The 20,181-nt window shown below is 34.5% G+C and overlaps 1 protein-coding gene across 2 annotated transcripts in view; it reads right to left on the minus strand.

Annotated features, from left to right (window-relative positions):
• The window catches only part of CNTN5 (contactin 5), a 604,610-nt gene that overhangs the window by 148,030 nt on the left and 436,399 nt on the right, over nt 1-20,181 (minus strand). The window contains exon 8 of one of the 2 annotated variants that reach the window (XM_030945129.1): nt 13,174-13,377. In XM_030945129.1, coding sequence (XP_030800989.1) covers nt 13,174-13,377 — 204 coding nt within the window. The remainder of the gene's footprint in view (nt 1-13,173; nt 13,378-20,181) is intronic. The other variant, XM_030945140.1, reaches the window with a different exon arrangement.

Below are 20,181 nucleotides of genomic sequence, written 5' to 3' on the forward strand. Positions count from 1 at the left end.
AGACTGAAGTGATTGCTAGTATAATATATCATAAAAATGCATTCCCACTGGATGGAAAGACATCAATACATTTGTAGTTTAGTTACACTCCTTGTAACTTTGTTTACTGTTTTCTGATTTTTTTTTGTGACTATGAGTACTAGTTTCTGATTTATCTCAGTTAACCAATAACATGGCTTTACAGGATATCTATCGTATCTCCTTTCAAATATGTCTTTAACAGACTGAAAAACCGCAGACCATCAAACCTTAAAAAGAATCTTTAATAAATATTAGTGCCCATGTGGCACCTCTTCAAATTCCATTCTCTCAATTTGAGATGTGAAGGTGAGAACTGAACAACAATAATGAAGATGTAGATCTTTCTTTCACACTACTTATTTCCTTGGAGTTTTTAATTTTTTTTACAAAATTCAGTTCTATTTGCTGTTTTGTACTCAAACTGATGCTCGTACACTGTGGCACCCTAATGTCTTTACTGATAATATCTGATAAAGTATTATTACTTCTCCGTTCATTTTGCTTCCAGATAGTTTATGTGTTGAATAGTGAAGTCCCAGATAAGTCCTTACTGACAATCTCTCAGTTCTTCAAACAGTTTAGGTACTTGTACAATAGATTTTTTTCTAATATATTTTTAATTGAAAATAGGGCTGTACTTCAGTCCCTCTAAGAATTTAGTTTCCTCGACAGCCTTTGATGGGTGACCCTGCAAAGAACTATCTGAAATGCAAGCAGCTTGGCCATTTCTGTTTATATTCTCTCAGACTCGTTAGGAAAACTGTATACAGACTGAAGCACAATTTCCCTGGTTAAAAGATGTGTCGTTGGTATGTTTGTGGAAAGACTACTGTATGATAATGTGCTGAATACAATCCTAATGATCATACCTTTTTTATGTATTTTCTTTCAACACACTTGACACAGAAGTCAGACCTAGTGGTCTGTCATTCCTCAGATGTTCGTAGGTGTCCCTTTTCTTGAAAAAAACCCCTTCTCTTCTACCTACCTTCCTTCTAGTCTTACAGCTCAGTGAAGGAAAATAGTACATCCTGCTTCCTTCCATACAGAAACTGGGCTTTGGGACTGTGTTATTATTTGTAGTATCAATATTTCCTCTAAGATATCTTTCATATAAACTTCAATTATAAGAACATCAGTCCTTGTAGAAGAGTCTCCTATGTTTCCTTGTAGTGAATACTGCTGAAAATAGTTCATTTAGGTTTTATGATGTAGACTTATATTCCTAAGGTGTTTCTTTTGAATCTCAGACATTTGCTGGCTGTTCACACTCACTGACAGGTTTTGTGCTTCAATGAAATTAAAAATGGTGTGGTTTTGCTTTTTGGGCAAGGCTTTGTTCTAGAAACTAACTGTGTTGAGTTGTTACATAGTGTTCAACACTTGCTTTTTTAGGCCTGAATAAAAACAGAACTTACAATAGGATTAAATTATTCTTGCCTTTAAAATAATGCAGTACATCTGTACCCATCTGAGGGACAATATTATCTTTCAGATCTTATGTTTTTAACTTACATTAAATCCCTTTAGTGAGTGCAATCTGTACATGTACTGAATGCTCTTTGCATGTCAAGCCATTATTTCATCCTCTTAATGAAATGCTGATTGACTGATGCTTTGCACCACGTCCTGTTCTTGTGGGTTATTGCTACCCTAGCAAGAGACATGCCTGCAGCAACTGGCAGGAAATGTATAAAAATTACTGAGCAATTTCTTGGTGTCCCTATGCAAATTAGGAAACAAAAGTCTATTATTGCAGAGGGATATTTTTCATCCTTATTATTTATGATCTTTGAGACCATGAAGGCCATTATAGTTGCATAGATATTAAGGGAATTGTTAAGGCCTTACCTTCCCATATTACACTATAATTGCTCTGCTATGGCTGTGGTGCCTCTAGGCTCTTTAGCTTTCTAGCTTTTGTTTTGGTCACTATTAGTCAGGGATGGCAAAACAATCATGACCTGCATTTTCATGAAGATTTTTGTTCATTTGTGCTAGATGCTAAAAGGAAGCTGAACTTTTAAGAAATATTCAGGTTTTGAGCTATGTGCACTGGAATCAATCTCTCTCAGGCTTATATACGTGACTCTCTTACACAGCTTTGGCTAGGGCTATAAAAAATCCTCTCAGTCATTTTTTATACCCAGTTATCAAACATGAAATACAACAATAAATGAAATTGATCAGCAGAGAATAAAAACATAATATACGATTTTCAAGTGGCTAATAAATCACAGAGCTTGCATGGTTTGGGCACTACAGAGCAATAGGATGCTTTTCTCAATGCTGCTGTGCTCTGCCTTCCCATGAAAACAAAACTTTCTGAAAATCCTTTACCTTTCAAGGTCTCATTGTTTATTATTTTTTAGGCTAATTACTTAGTTTGCTAGACTCCCTACTTCCCAAACTTGTTCACCTGAGTTCAGATCTGGGTATAAAACTACTGAATTTGTGATTGCCTCTTCATAATAAATCTAGTTCACCATCTTGAAATTTGGTCTGGGATTAGAATTGGGTTTAAAAGGAAAAATTTTTTTGTTAAGGTAAATCTTATCCCTGGTCTTCACTCTGAAATACGTCATTCCACCTTAAATTTTCCAGTGTTTGGGTCTCTGCCCTTTCAGGCATGGTCTTCTTGGCTGGGGGAGATTTAAAAACTAATAACCCCTTTGTTCTGCCTCTGATTACACAAGAAGACACTGATTTAAAGGATTGAGCATATCACAGGACAAAGTTTAACCTTGGAGTTAACAGTTAACACAGGCACAGTTTAACCTTGATAGAATCAATGGCTTGTTAGTCACCTGGCCAGAAAGGAACCTCAATATTTATAGAAGAGATCTCTCCTTCAGATTTCTTTTTTTACAATGATCCAGTTATCACAAAGTAATTATTCTCCAACCCAAATACAGAAAAAAATTATTCAGAAAATCAGGCTCAATTTTTATAAGGGGTTTTATTTAACAAGTTTTTTCCTCCAACTCTACTGTAAATCTGTGACTTCAGTTCTACACTCTGCTACTCAATGTCTTATGAACACTAAGCTATAATGTCTGCATTTAATTTTTGTATTAAAAAAAGAGATGACAAAAATGTGATAAATATTGATTTTGAGGCACTTACATATTACAGGAATAGAGGAATAAAATTTCAAACATTTACAGATATTACTGCAGTTAAAATTCTTTACTTTATCCACTAGGGGCCATTTAATGGAATGGAGAATGGAATAAAGAAGAAAGATCACTTTCTGATTTTCAGTTCTTTCAGCTAAGAGCAAGAGAAAGAGCTACAGACAGGATATCAGACATTATTGCTTTGCAAAGGACTGCTCTACCTCTTCATTTACCCTGCCAATCCATGCCTTATACAGTCTCAGAGGAAGAGTGTGGAAAAACCGCAGTATTCATACAATAAGAATTTTTTCCTTCATGGGGCCAAAAAGAATCTGACTGCTGAAAAACCATGACCCATCCTCTTATTCAGAGGCTGATGATTCTTTCATTAATCTTCCAGATATTAACTACCCTCTTGCATGTCCCAAAACATGAAGGCTCCTTAAATCCTTTCAGCTGAAGTGATTTGTGTTTGTTGACATACTCTTTCACTAATAGCTCTTTAACTTCCTTTGGGGCCTAATTTTGAATGCAGCAGGTTACAGGCAGTGCTTGAATAAGTGGCTGATAAACATTTAAGACACTAGATAGAAAAGATTCCAAGATTACTGGCTAAACATCATCAGAATGCTCAGGAGAAGATGAAAGCCAAATATTTTCTGTACTCAGGAGAAAGATTAGACATGGATTGATACTTGCCATTATTTTGTTAACAAATGATAAAACCCTCCCAGCTCTATGACCAAAAACGCTCATCTGAGAGGTTTGCACAAAGAACTCCCCAATCTTAATCAGGTGGTGCAGGAATGTTAACATGGTTTTCTTATATCCTGGATAAAGCTCTAAAGACAAATTTAATTGGGATTCTTACAAGTTTGCATCTTCCTCTCAGTTTCTGGGAAACCTCTTGAGGCATGATAAACTCATCCTGCTGCATAAGAATTTTTTTAATAATTTTACAAATCAAAAGTTGAGTATCCTACCACATTGTAATGATGACCTGTTGTGTGAATATGTATCTAAACCCAAGAAAATTTTGCCTAAGAACTTGCTTACAGGATGTTTTATGCATAATTTCTTCTTTTATCTATAACCTGCGATGAAAACTAAGGTTGTCTAAGGTATTAGTCCCTTTGTAGCAAATGAATATTTATCACTTTCATGGAAGATCTGTACTGTTAAATGGCTCCAGAAATTTGATTGGGAGAGCCTTGAATACACACATTTACAATGACAGTAAATTGACAGCACAAACTGAATTAATTCAAGTATAATAATGATACCCACCATTGTCTCTGGTCTGCAGCAGAGATTTTAAATGAACTGGGAAGAATTTATTGACTCACCTGCTATTAATCTTATTCTAAAGGACCAACGCCTGCTGTAAATCCCTAGAATTTACCTGTGGAATTGTTGTTTTAAAGTAACAGTCCACAGCATTCCTTCCACTTAAACGTTTCTCAGCCAGGTTTGAGCTATAAATTTATCATTTGAGAAGCCCTGAAAATGCTCATGTCTGTAATGCACTGAACTAAGCACTAAAGTGAATTAATACTAAAGTGCCAACATTGTTTTCGTATGTTAGAGAGCAAATCCTATTGCATATCACTGGATGGAAAGAGGTCTTCACTGGTATATATCCTAATATGAAAGAAAAATTGGTAATTCGGTGTCTGGAAAAAATATCATAATGAATCCAGCACAAGAAGGGAATAAACTCTAGTTTAAAACTAAGGGATAAGATGTTCATGTGTTCCTAATTTTAGAGGAATAAATGTGAAAGAAAGTCACATTTAGCAGAGGAAATGAGTTTAAACATAACTTTTTACTCTCACCACTTTATAATCCCTATTTTACTAATACTTGACTTCACTAATTTATCAGTTACACTGAACTCTGAACTCTGGAAAGCCCTTTCCAGAAATAGTACTACTGTCTTGAAATATATTATTATTTATAGCTCTTAAATGTATGTATGTCATACATCCAAAGCTTTCTGCCTCACTTAAACATCAAAAACAACTAAAAGCACTTAATTTTCAGTTGAAAACAGATGTTTTATGAATGAAATAAAGGGAAATGAGTCCAAACTCTAAAAACACAAAAGCAGTGAGATAGTCTCAGAATAAGCAATGAGGGAAATACTGATATATTATTTAGTTCTTCAAATGAGAGACCAAAATTTCTAATGTACAGATTGGGCTGCAGAGATTTCTGTTCACCTGTGTTTGAAGATGTTGAGCAGACTTTGACCAAGTCTGCAGTCTTTTTCTGTGTAGAAAAGTCTTTAGTGAGGAATGAGCTACACTTCATCAGTTTCCCACATATTTGTAAAATGGCATCTATGCTCTCCTTCTGAATCCAGCATGTCTGGTATTGGATGAAACCAAACTTCATGCTTTGGACATTCAGAGATGAGTGAGGACATGTGAGTGGCTTGCACACAACACTATAATATGAAGATTTGTGCATGTACAGATTGTATCTAAACATGAAAACCTGATTATTTTCACTCATTAGGTACGTAGATAATTTTTCTGAGCAGCCATGGACATCAAGAAACAAAATGGACACACTACATAGTCAACATCTTGCCTGGGAGGCCTAGCTCAATGAAAACCAAATAATATGGGTTTTTGTTCCATTTTGTTTTTACAGGGAATGAGATTGCATTGAACTTGGCACAAGAAATACGTGGCAGATTTCTTTTAGGCATCACTGGCCAATGTTTATTATTTCTCCTTTCCAATTGCCTGATATTCATCCAGGACAGGCTCACAAAATATATTCAGAAACCTGGAAAATCTTATTTAATCTGAGTGATTAGGAGAAATATCTAATTTTTATGGGGTTTGTAATTATCTTCCTGATGAAAGTTCTCTAGGAATCTCATTTTTCCTATAGGAAATGACATAATTGTTTGTACTTCAAACATGACCTTAAGCTTAATTCTTTTTTCCTTGCGACCCATAAAGTTGTTTTACAGAATGAAAACAAAATATTCCCTTTCCAACTAGGTGCCAAAAGTGTCAAAATTATTGTGATGTGCAGAGAGAGTATTTCCCTCTCTTCTGACCAATTCGAACACTACTGCACATAATAGTGTTGCTCTAATATTCATTGTATCTAATAAACTGGGAAAAGGTTCCTAAATAAGGAATATTTTTTTCAATTGAGACTGCTCATATAACCATGCAAAACAAAGAACCTATTATTTCCTCAATCTCCTCAAAAACAAGTGTTAAAATACCCATTGTTTTAGACCCAATAGAAACAAATCATCCTGTTACCTACTTGCTGCAGTTTTAACTATGAGTAGAAATCCTACTGTTCATAATCAAATTATTTTGCTACTCTGAAAAGAATTCCAAACTGACAAGTAATTTCAATTTTAATATTATGCCATACTCTCTGACTGCAAAGCAGGAGTTACTGGTGAATTTCTATCTAAGATCCTGAGACACTAAGATACATAACATTCAGGACCATTCTTCATACTCTTAAACCATTTACAGCTGTAAAGGTTACTTCCATTATCAATTTGCACAAATTTTAATTTAGTCACCAAGAATTAAAATATTACCAACATACTTCTATCTGAAATCTTAATAGTTATAGTTCAATGCAACACCATTCCTAATCCTGGCAAATTTAGAGGAACATTTTTTTCAAGTTCAGTAATTTCAGGCTTTGTATATTCTGTACATGGATCAGTTAACTCTCTGTGCAAGTTTCAAAAATCATAAGGAGAAGGAGTGAAACAAGAAAACATAAGTGCAGAAGATGTGCAAGAGTCTACATGTCTAGAATCTTGAGGTTTTAGCTAATTTCGAAAAGCAACCACTGAATTTCCAGCATATAGTGTTTCTATAAACCAATGGGAAGACTTAGAATCCTGTAAAGAAGTGACCTTAACTGAACTCAAAAGCAGACTAAACTCCATGCAAACTTTTGCAGTGAAAGAGTTCTTGCTCTACAGTGAATCCTGGGACATAATCTTTTCCCAAACTTTTCCAGTTTTCCTCCTGTAATAGCCTTATAGATCCCTGGATTCAGCCCTTTTACACTGGCAAAAGACCATGCTAAGTTGTTTTGTCTCTCTACTTTTTTAGATTAAATATTTTACAAATGGTGTCTTTGAACTGTTGTGTTCTGTTTGAGAGTGTTCTTCAACTATCCTACAATTCCTATAAAACACCCTGTAGGAGGTTTATTGTATAGAAGCCCTCTACAAAATTCTCTGCCTACCTATAGATTTTCTTGCCTATAGGTTAAGAACCATTCCTGCTAACTGGAACAGACTTTCTAAATAAATAAATTAAAAAAAAAAAAAAATAAAAAGTTAATATTTTGGAAATAAGAAAACCTCAAACAAAACCAACAACCTTCCCCCCTCCTATTATATGTATGGCCTTCTTTTATTTTTATTTTTTTTTAATTAAAATAAGGCTACACTGACATTTCTTAATCCTGATTTTCATCCTGTTATTTTGACAACATTGTAGGAGGACCTTGGCACAAGAGCAGAACAAAAGAGAAAAAAAGTACAAAATACCTGTAACCCATGCAGGATATACTTTCAGTAGAGTAAAGCAGAGATTGTAGGAAGACTTTTATTTTCAGTTTCCAGAGTGACCCATCATTAAAATACCTCACTGCAGTTTTACAGGAGAAACATATTTACTACCAGGTAATGGCTGTCCAGGGACATTGCCATTTTATCAACCTTCCCCTGGAGCAAACCTTGCATACATTCATGTCTCTGTCAGTGCTATCAATCTCTGTATACCACTAAAGGACAAACTTGATTTTTGCCCAGACAGTTTGTCTCTGCTTGAAAAAAAAAAAAATCAAAGCAGGATTACGTCAGGTTTGGTTCCTGTCCTGGAGTGCTAAGAAGAGTTCCTACAGTCTCTATACAGTTTTTATGGACACAATTAAAATACAAAATGTTACTTCAAAACCTTGCAATATAACCCATGTGAAAGAGGAAGCCTATAAGACTGGAAAATCCACAAAACATAGCACAATTAAGTCACAGCTGAATATGACTTTGAACCCCTGTTAAAATTCAGGTGCATGTTGTTGTCTTCTAGAATTCAGCTCCATATGAATAACCCTATTAGAGAACAAAACCACTAATAAAAGTTGAATAAAATTAAATAAAATAATTAAATAAATAATTAAAAATAAAAAACAGAGAAAGGCAAAGAAGACAGGAAAAAACATTACAGTTCATCTTTAAGCAATTAAAAAAATTCTAGGTATCAGTTAACAACTATCAGCATTCTTCTGGGGTGGGTACAGCTATGTCTGTGAAACTGCAAATTTTGTTTTATCTTTATTTATTATCTTATTATGCTACACTGGGCATTTTTTAATTGCTTGATTTCTATTATTTGGGAATTTGCTATGATTTCTTCAAAATTTTCCTTCATGCTGGTAAAGAGATCTTTAGATTACCTACATCTTTAGATAACCAGATTTTTAGATAACCAACTGTTGCTTGTTGTTCAAGCAACATATCCCAGAGTTTAACCTCAAAAAGCATATGCAGAACATATTTTATCATGGAAAATAAGAAATTAACATCCTTAATACCTTGACAACTATATGTTCTATCATTATGTGAGACTATCTATCACATTGAATTAATCGATAGAATGAGGACAGACAAAATTCAGTTCACTGCTTCGCAGATTATGAAGACATGGAAAAATCTGAAAGTCAGTTACACGAGAATATGTCTGGTCAGACATACCAACATCTGGATGTTAAACTAATTTGCTCTAATGGAACATAGCAGAAAGTATTCTCCGGTGTCTGAAATTGTCCATGTTTGTTGGGGTTGTTTTTTTGGTTTTTTTGGGGTTTTGGTTTGTTTTGTTTGTTTGTTTGTTTGTTTGTTTTTGTTTTTTTTTTTTAACTCTGGAAATTTCACCATAGCAAAGCTAATATGCAGTATCTGCACAGAACTAAAATGAAGAATTACATAATTTACTACTGTACAGTAATAATGTTAAAGTTAACATATTTTTCAAAGAATAAGAAGGATAAAAAAAGTTAGAAAAGCTGGAATAAAAAAGTGTGAACTTGAAATAACTCTCATGCACTGAAAATCAAATGTTTATACTCCCTAGATTTCTATTTCTTTAATTTGAAAAGACTTTCAGATGTTTTTATGAGGGAAGAAAATTTACTGCTCCCAATCAGCATCCAAGCCTCTGAAGATACAATTTAACAAAGCTGTTTATTATTTGTAAACAGTTATCAAATATTTCCTCAAAGTTTGTAATGCATTAAGAGGCAGTTTATGAAATTATGCATATTCTTTTATTTCCTCCTAAAATTTTTTCTCTCCTCAAAATTTTAGGGTGTTTTTTATAACCCAGCTTGAAGCGAAATTGAATTATATGAAATGACTGATTGTCAAAGACATCTGAACAAATGAGATATTCATTTTATTCAGAATCCATTGAAGGATTTCTGGATGTTTTTATTTAATTTGCTTCATATCAAGCAGCTAAGCTCTCCTTTGAGACACATCACAGAAGAAATAAAAGATTAATAAAATACCAGTAAGTTCTTACAATATTTCAGAGTTTGACAGAATGCCTTGATATTATTCCATTTCTTTCTCATAGATAAATAGAGACCAGTATTGTCATTGAAGTGCTCTTTGCCACAAGCTGTCTAGTCCCCTGGGCATGGGTACTCTATATACATCAAAATCTAAGAATGATGATAAATAAATCAATTAGAGTACTCTGAAGTTAATGATATGTATGTTTGGAGAATACGGGCTATATAAATTGTTTTATTTATATAGAGCTATTTGTAAAAGCTGTTTAAAACCACAAGATCTTCCTGTGGTTTCTAACAAATGTGCTGACTGCTTAGGGTAATGTCAGTTATGATGCCAACCATTGGAACTCAGAAAGATGTAGTATTTATAAACCTAAGGGAGTATTTGAAAAGTTCAAAGTAATTAAAGTAATTTTATGACAAAGAAAAGCTTAAAAAGCCATATTAAAAATATATATAACACAATTCAGCAAACAGAGTCAAGTATATTTTCAGGTAATTTAATGTTTGTTTTAATGCCATTTTTAAATTCTCACTTCCCTCTTGGAGTCTATTCACAGCAGTTTCTTTCTTCATAAATTACTTTTATTTTCTTTAGCTAGTTAGCAGTACTTTTCAACAGTTATTTTGTATTTTTGCACTTTAAAAAGGTTGTCGTGACCCTTTAATATTTGTCAATGGACAAGGCAGTATTACCTAAGGCCATTTGTATGAAAATGAAAAAGTACAATATGATTTATGAAAATTTTTATTATAATCCCAGATATTTTTCAAAAGGCCCATATTATTGCATTTTGTGGGAGAGGTGGAACTAGACAGATGTCCCAAATAATATGATTTAGCAACCAGTACTTTCCTTAACAATTTTTTTAAAGGTACGTTTATGGAGACTGCAGGGTTGGGTAGAAAGCTGAGGTTTCTTCACTGAGAAACTTGCTCAGTCATACAGGAAAGCAACCAATTTACTGAGAAGTACTGAAGAAGTCCATGACAAGAAAGGAGCTTTTCATAAATACCAACAGATTAAAATTAAGGCATGGAAGCCTAGTAGAAATTCATGTGTGTGAAAAAATGAGTCAGGAGACTGGGAAATTGCTGAGGAACTGTTCATCTTTGTGCAACCACTTCCCCAATACTCCAGCACAGTTCAGAAGTTTGGATTATCACAGTAGTGTGACAGCCAGCTGTGAAACAAAAAATTTGCTGCAGGCTGGTATTTACTACCCACTTGACATTTAAAAAAAATCTGCAGAGTTTTCCTTCATAGATTTTTTTTCTTCTTTCTTTTTTTCAGTGATGTAGACTGCTGCCTTTATCCTTATTTGCTCTCTCAATTTCTTTCAGTGTGTTGTGTACCGATGTACTAAATAGTACAAAATAGATAATTAATCTGCTGAATTTCTGCACAAGACAGAACCAAATAAAAGCATGAAGAAATATAATAAAGAATAAATAGAGAAAGATATGAATAATAAATATGACAATGAAATTCTTTTTTTTTTCAGAGTCCAAACAGATTAAAAAGCCAGTCAATGTTTGTGCATTTTAATTTTGAAAAAAAATTACCAAAAAAATATGGTATACGCATTCACTTTGTTAACTCAGCAAAATTAAGCACCTGAAATTCAATAATTAACATAGGTACTAAACCAGCAAAAGAAAATAGGAAGTGATAAATTAAAAGAGCAGCTTTTTGCTGCAGAGGCTACATGCTATGCAGAAGGAAATTTAAATTTGCTACAATGAAAAAGCATAAACTTAATTCCATTCTAATTGGTGAACATATTTTAAATTTACTCTATTAAACTAAGTCATCTGTGTTTAAATCCAGATTTTGTAATGTGTTTGTAGCATAGGACTAATATTTGTTTGAGAAAAAGCTATAAGCAAGATAAAAGAAATCTCTCAAAAGTTTCTCTCTCTTTCTCTCTTTGATTTATGTACGTGTGGATTCACATGATCTGAATTGTTGTGAGGAACTAGAAAGCATAATCAAATGTAGAACATCTTGGAAAGAAGGAAAATATCAGCCATTTTCTCTGTTCCTTTGAGACATGGCAGAAGAGATTGACACCACCTCTCTGCAAGCTCCTTTCGGGCAGTTGTAGAGAGTGATAAACGCTCCCCCGAGCCTCCTTTTCTCCAGGCTAAACATTCCCAGCTCCCTCAGCCACTCTTCCTCAGATGTGTTTTCTAGACCTCTAGCAGCTTGACTGCCCTTCTCTGGACTCACCCAGCACTTCAATATCCTCTTTCCAACTGAGTGGCCCAGAACCGGACACATATTTGAGAAGTGGCCTCACCAGTGCTGAGTACAGCAGGACAATCAATCCCTGCCCTGCTCCTGCTGGCCACACCATTGCTGATCCAGGCCAGGATGCCACTGGCTTTCTTGGCCACCTGGGCACACACTGGATCATGTTCAGCTGCTGTTTGCCAGCACCCCCAGGTCCTTTTCTTCTGAGCAGATTTCCAGTCACTCTGCTCCCAGCCTATAGCACTGTCTGGGGCTGTTGTGGCCCAAATGCGGAACCCAGAACTTGGATTGTCCTTCTGATCCTTCTTGTAGATGGGCCTCATATTTGTTATTTTCCAGTCAACTGGGACTTTTCTGGAAAATCAGGACTGTTGGTAAATAATTGAGAGAGACTTGGTGGACTCTTTCACCATCTCCCTGTTGGGTGCATCCCATCCAGACCCACAGACTTGTGGGTATCTAATTGGCACAGCAGACCACTAACAGTTCCCTCCTGGATTATGGGGGTATCACTCAGGTCCCCATCCCTAACTTCCAGCTCTAGGAGTTGGGTATCTTGAGTACTACTGCTTTTTGGTATTAAGATTGAGGCAAAGAAGGCACTATCTCAGACTTTTTGTCGTCCTCTGACATTATGACACATTCTGCACCCAGAAAAGGATGAAGATTCTCCTCCTTTTGCTGCCAGTGTATAGGGAAACTTTTTTGTGTTGTCTTTAACCACAGTGGCCAAATACATGAATAATCTCCTGGCATTTTGCAGCCGGTCTGTATGCCCCATGTGACATTTACCAGTCCCCAGTGGATGTCTCAGGTGCCTGAGAGTATCAGTGTGGCAGTAGCCACCTGGGTTGAGGCAACTGAACTGAGCCCTAAGGAAACACACATTGCCTATGAAGGAGACGTGCTTCTCTCTGTCAGTGACAGAACATCAGAAGAGCAAGGTGAAGTAACTGTTCTAAACAAAATACACCAAGAGGTGTCAGTTTGCACTTCAGCCTTCGCAGATCTAAATATTCTCAGAATGTCTGGATGTTCTAAAAGAAATTGCCTCCATGAACAACTTCCCTTTGCCAGTTTCTACAGAAAATGCATGCATATACTGAAAAAGACTAAAATCATGTTTCTTAAATTAATTATTTTTATTGAGTTTTTTTTTCCATATAGTACCCAGAAATAATACTTTCTTACCATCATTTCTCAGTGTCAGAGGTGTAGGAGGACTCAAAACTCTGGCGTTTGTCACTGTGTTTTTCACCAGGCATATGTAGCTGCCAACATCGGATGTTTGCACCTTGGATATGTAGAGATTGCCTGTCTCCTGAGAGATGAAACGCCTGCTGTCTTCTGCCACAAAAGATGGGAATTCATTAAATACCCAGCTATAGATGATCTCTAAAAGAACACAGAAAGAAAATAAGATAAAGTAATTGCAGAAACAATACTGTGTCATGTTAATAGATACACTAAATTAATGTTCATTAGCTTTATTTCAATAATCTATGGGGGAAAAATTTTAAAGATTTTAAAAACTTTTAATTTGTTTGGTTTAGAATTCAAGAGGATTTTTTTTCTCCCCTTGGGAATTTGAAAGTAGCATAAGTGTTGAATCCACAAGTTCCTTGTAAATGCAGACTTAGTTCAGGTGAAATAATTAATTTATTCATCAGACTCAGAAAACAGCAATAAGATATTAAATAAATTCATTTTCTAGTCTTTTGGGCCAAATGAATAATAATATCCAACTAATTATTTTCTTTACTTGTTCAGATTTGCAGGGAAATATATCAAGATGATTCCTGCAGACCTATGCATGACTTCTGCAAACGTATGTGTAAAACAGGTTTCATCCTGAATGTTTGTTTTTAAAGTCACTAGATCGTAGTGACTGTTCCACATACCTTGTAGGTAATATTACTGCCTTATAGTCCTATCTTTTACACCTGCTTCATTGAAGAATTTCTCAACCTTTCCTTTATGCAGCTTAAATCCCTATGATCAATGTATAATTCCTTAAATCAAAGTTACCAACAAATCATTGACTTTTAAAAATAGCAGTTAAATCCATTCCCCTGGTTCTTAGTTTTATCACATGAATCATCCATTCTATTTACCTGAACATTATATACTTTTCCCTTTATACTCATAATAATTAGTTGAGGGAAAAAATGTTATTTCCTATTATTCTGGATGAGATTATATCATGATTTAATAAAAACCTAGATTCATTTATGCCTCAGAATTAGAAGTATCAGTAAAGTTAATGAGATTCTGATTTAGCAGGATGTTCCTTGCAGGGAATTATTCATGTGGAGTTTCACCAGCTCTGACTTTAAAGCCTTAACCCTATGTATACTTTACACATTTTTCTCCTTTGAGCTTATTTTACATTGTTTCATTCTTTCTTCACACTTGAAAAAAATATTGCTCACTACTTAAACTGGCACATCTGATGAAAGGTTATTTGTTCTGTAATCTCCCTCCTGTAGCCTTCAAAAACCTGGCTTCAAAATGGGAAAACTGAAGTTAGTCCAGGAATGTAAAGTCGCCACTACTGCTCCAAGACACAAACTGCTCCACTGGTATAACAAATTTCAAGATTTTAGACTGAAATTTCTTGTGTGACTACTCATCTTCAGCAGAAACAGGAAGACAGTAATTTCAAGTATGTCAGTCTGGTTCTCTCATACTTTCATCCCCATGAAGTCAAAATGTTTTTTTGATATAAAGTTAGTTAAAAATGAAAGAGTGAAAGGGGGTGAGAGGAAGTACCTCAAAATTTAAATTTTGCTATGTGGTTTTCTTTTAATGATAGGAGAGGAACTGGTATAAGGAGTGTGAAACATATTACATCTTAGCCAGGTGTGCATTTTGACTATAAGAGTATGGAGAGAATTAGGAATTCCAACTGCTTTGTCTTTTCTATCTTGCGTTGTAATGTCCCTTGACACCGTGGCGAGAAAGGAGCAAAGAAGCACAATGACTGCTTTTTCAACGAATATAAGCAAACTGTGCATATAGTGCTAATAAGATGCAGTATCTTCTGAATCAATTTTTAGGAAGTTTACTCTAATTTGGAAATCAGATTAAAATTGTCTCCTAAAAAACCCTGGTGGTATCAATATAAAAATGCTGTGTTAAAGGACTGAACATACTTAGCTGACAGGAGGGGAAGACTGCCTCAAAATCTCAAAATGGGAACTTAAACTGCACACATTGACTTTTTGCTAAAATATTTTTTAGATTTATTAGTAATTCTGGTGGCTACACAGGATTCTAAGGAATTAAGAACTCTCAGAGAGTTCTCTGAGTGTTCAGATTTTCCTTCCTCTTCTGTTATGTTTCAGGCAAAATACTAATTATGCCCCAAATATGTCTTGGAAAATTTTATTACCACATTTTGCCATAATGCTTTATCTGGCAAAAAATGATTCATGGCGGTACAAAATTCTACGAAATGATGGTGAATACACAAGTTCAAGGAAAATACACAGGCTTTAACTGAAGACCTGTTACCAATTCAAATGGAAAGTAATCAGTCTCACTAATTGCTCTGGTTTAAAAGTGGTTCAAAGCAAATCCAAAACAGTCATCAGTGTGGGTTCACTGGCAGTTCACATAGAAGAGAATTTTCTCCATTCATAGCCTAAAACCACTTACAATTAATTATTCATTTATTAATTAGGATTAATACTAAAGAACAGATTTCAGGCAATAAATTTTTGTGCCTCTAAGGAAATAAAATACTTAGTCTTTGCTGGTGCTGAATCCAGGGGGATACTGTCATTTTGTCACTTTCTTAATTATTTTTGCTGTTAAATATGGCGTGATGGATGAATGTGTACTGGCATAGTGTACTGAGACAAAAAAAAGTAACAGAACTCCTGCCAAACCTCAAACTCAAAGCACTTATGATATAAAGCTGTGTGGTTTTTTTTTTTTTAATGCACACCTAGAGCATCTCTATTCCAGCCAGGAGCCCAGACTCTTAAGTTCAGAAGAAAGTGTTAGCGGTTTACTTCTTGATTCTTGTCAGCCCATTGACATTGAAAGAATTGCTCCTATTTTTCATTTCTAAAAAGCAAAACCCCAGGAATACCCTTTAAAATACCTGAAGAATGCATCTGAATGCTCAGATCTGGAATGCAGCTGGAGTTCTTGGTCTCCTTTGTAGGTGAAAACCCCTAAGACACTTCATGATTTTTTTTTCTCCTGTTAAATCTGGTTAATGAGTTCAGCAGATTCTTAAATAAAATTTTGAGGGTCACGCCCATACACTACGCATAGGTTTCAGTGGAAATATCTCAGGAAAATGCTGCAGACCAGTCAGAAACAACCACAGCTGGCTTGGGATCTGGGGACCCCACAGTTTTTAGCTGACAGAAATAGATGGATGATCTTGCAAAAGTGATTTCACAAAAGGGTGTTCACAGAATGACTGCAATTAAGGGAAAATGAGTGTACCTTGACATTGATCCATTGTGCAAATATCTCACACTTCTAAATTTGCAGCCCAAGAAGGGGATGAATCATGCATTGCTGTTCACATTCTTGGACTCTGACTGTTTCTACTTTGTGTGCCAGCAAAATTACAAGTTAGAGTTTGTAAAAAACAAAATTGCTAGCAAAGGCTGGCCAAATACAAAACCTGGGGTTTGTTTTGTTTTGCTGGTTTGTTTTTCTACTGTCAGTTTTTAGCATAAGCCAATACCCACATGATTGCAAAGACATATTAAAAAAAACCAAACTAATAAAAAGACAATAATGGAGAATCAACATTTAAAACATAGCTGTGTCTCTGTAGACAAATGTGTAATCTACACTGTACATGCACAATAAAATATTCTGAAACAGTGGATGTAGTTACATGTCACAAGTCTCACAAGAGTTCAGCGTAGGAGCACATGTAAACTGCAAGAAGAAAGGTATTTAAATATTATCTGAAATCCTACTCATACAAAATGGTAAACTGCTGAGTGAACTTTCAGGATTTCAGAACAAGAAGCCAAAGACCAAATGGATGACACCAGGTCTATTTGTACACACTTCACTGCAGTTTTTACTGAACTTCAAGCCTGAATTTTCCTATAATGGTTTATGTTGCAAGATTTTAGAACCAGTGTCATTTGACCAAGCTAAAATACAACTGTCATTGCATTCTTTCTCAATGGGATATTGAACTCCAGAGGTGCATCTCAAGCCTGACAGATAAATAATGTTGACCTTCAAGAAATTTTTAAGCTAAAAGTCAGTGTTACCAAAATCTAAATAAACCAAACCAGAACTTTAAAATCAGAAAGTAATTACTTCAGATATGGACCTTATGAAGTCATCTGCTTTTGAGAAAAACCTTAGTAAATGGTTTTTTCATGCTGTACACAATTTGCCTTCAATAGGGAAAAATAAGTTTAAGACAAAAGAGAAAACTAAACACTGCATGATACACAAGTTTGGAGTCTTTTTTCAGAACATGTGCTGAGGTTTTTTTTTATTTTTATGCCCACCTTTTTTATTTTTAATGTGACATCAATGACAAAATGACAAAGAGGATTCAGAGCCCTTCCTGGAAATTACAGCTGTCTGCCAACATAAAAGAAAGTTTTCCACAGATACTTTGCATCAACACAAACAGAAAAAGATGGAGAAATTATGTATTGTAGAACAGTTGTAAATGGATGTGTGTTGGGCTGAAAAAGTCTTCTGCTGCTACGTTATCTTATATACAATGTCTTGGTGTAAAAATGATATAAGTCATTTTGGTAACTGCAAAACTAATAGTTCCTTTTATGAATGACCAACCTTATTTACAGAAGGATGTCTCTAAGGAAATATTTATCTTTTTTTCTGAAGATGATTTGGAAAGCCTTCCTAATGTAGCCTTCCTAATCTCCAATTTGTTTCTGTATTTTATTAAACACTTTTTACTACCTTATATAGGTCAAAATCTGGGCCATTTTGTGATGAAATAGTAAGAAGAGCTCATCTATTTCCTGACAGAATTAATTTATAGTGTGAAATCTTGCTTACTATAATTTCTTAAATGATTTTTGTAGTTCTGTTTTCTCTGCTAAACAACACTAATTCCTAAACTGTCACAATGTGATGTACTTCCCATAATGGATGAAGCTGGAATACTCACATATCAGCATTTTTCCTAGTGCTTTTGGAGATATTCTGATGCAGAAAATGTCAGTACTATGGTAATGCAAAAGTGTTTCTGTCACTGTGGGTCAGTATGAAATAATGCCTGAAGTATTGTAAAGAGAGCTGTGCTGAAGCACTCAGATAACACCAAATATTCACTCCTGTGTTTGTTACTGCCTGAATGTTTCCCAGATTTGCTTCAGGGATTTTCTCTTAAGAAATTGCTCCATTCATTCTCTTAACTTGTGGTTTCTGGACAGCCTTTTCAGCAGTCCTGTTAGCTAAGTGGTATTTTGTGTCCAAGTGAAGACATAACAAGAAGGTTGTTATATAAACTCTATTAAGGTCACTGAAAACCTAAGTGTCCATAACATGGCTAAATTTTGCCTATTCAAGGGCAAAGCATACAAAATACCCATGCCATAATCGCACTTCTGTGGAGTTATAATGTTTGTACAAGAAATAATTCCATTTCTAGACTTCATTTTGTTGTGTAGTGGGACATCCCGTTGGAAAAATATATTTCTCTTTGTCCACTTAGAATTTGCTTTGATTACTCTAATTCCACAAGATGGCAGTACTTGATGAATAAATGGTATTGATGCCTGATGACAGCCAAAATCTGAGATAATCTGGAAGTTTTTGCAAATCTGAAGAAGTTTTCAATGCTATGTTTTAATTGATAAGTAAAACAGCAAAAAGTATACTCAAGATTACAGGCTAAATTTACTATATATATAATATATTAAATATATATATAAATGTCAAATATATTATTAAATATATATATATGAAATATATTGAAATATATATATATATTCAATGACATTTTCAAGATGGATTTCCCTTAGCATTTAGAACAATACTGTTTGAATGAAATAAACTGTAAGGAAATATATAGGCCTACATCTCCTCTTCTGAAAATATAAAGACTAATTTTATACTAAGCCCAGCTTTGAACTTTCCCTCACAATATTCTGTACACTATCTAGAGAATGAGGGTGCAATATATAATAACCTCTAATAATGGGGAACACTTTACATTAAGACGGAAAGGAGGCTTCTTTTTAGCTAAAATGAATGATAACAATGGGTTGTTCCTCCATCCTCCCAGTGCAACCAGATAAATAATTGTGGTGCATTTCTCTGTGCTGCTAAGGTTTATTATCAGTGCTCAATAATCTTCCAAGAAAATATTTAATGAACATGATTTATTTGTTGCATTGTAACACACCCATATGGAGCAAACAGATATTGTCAATTTATCAGTTAGCAATTAAATTGGTTATTTCTTTCTCTGGGGGCTTTGTATCTACTGCTCACTTATCTGAAACACAATTCTACCAATCACATGTTTGTCTTTCTTCAGATTCAATTATAGTGATAAATCTCCAAATATTTTCTTTCTTATAACCACTCACACAGCTAATAACTAAAAATATTCTACAAAAGGTAAATGTACTGTCAGGATTCATCTTGTTCTGGAGGATGCAAATATTATATTGTTGTTTCCAGTGTAGACAGACAATGTAGTCTCATTTGTACTTTAATATTCATGAAATGTAGCCAGTCACTGAAACATATAAAGACTGATGAAATTTATTTCTCATACGTACACTCTTTAAAGAGACCACATAGCATACAACAAAAAATACAGCTTTGAAAAGATGTTGGATTATCACATGTATTTGATTGTCATTGGTATGATTCTCATAATAAAAAAGAAACCTGCTCCAGAATGTGTCAAAATACTGTTATCAAAACCACACATTATTCAGGCCCTTCTTCTGCCCTCAGGCAAGATCAAATATTCTCAGCACACTCTAAAAGAATGTTCAGTGATTTATATTCCTAAATTTAGATCTTCACAATAATCTTTTTTTTATTGTATAATTGGACAGTTTTCTTTAATATTTATCTATATTATTTTTTAATACTCTTTATTGACTTTAACAAATACATATTGGAAGTAGTGAAAACACATTACAGGAAAGCAATATTAACTTTTGCAGCTACAGTAGAATACTATTACCCCTGTGCATATCAAACTTTTGT

Source organism: Camarhynchus parvulus, chromosome 1, assembly GCF_901933205.1.
Source record: "Camarhynchus parvulus chromosome 1, STF_HiC, whole genome shotgun sequence".
Taxonomy (NCBI): domain Eukaryota; kingdom Metazoa; phylum Chordata; class Aves; order Passeriformes; family Thraupidae; genus Camarhynchus; species Camarhynchus parvulus.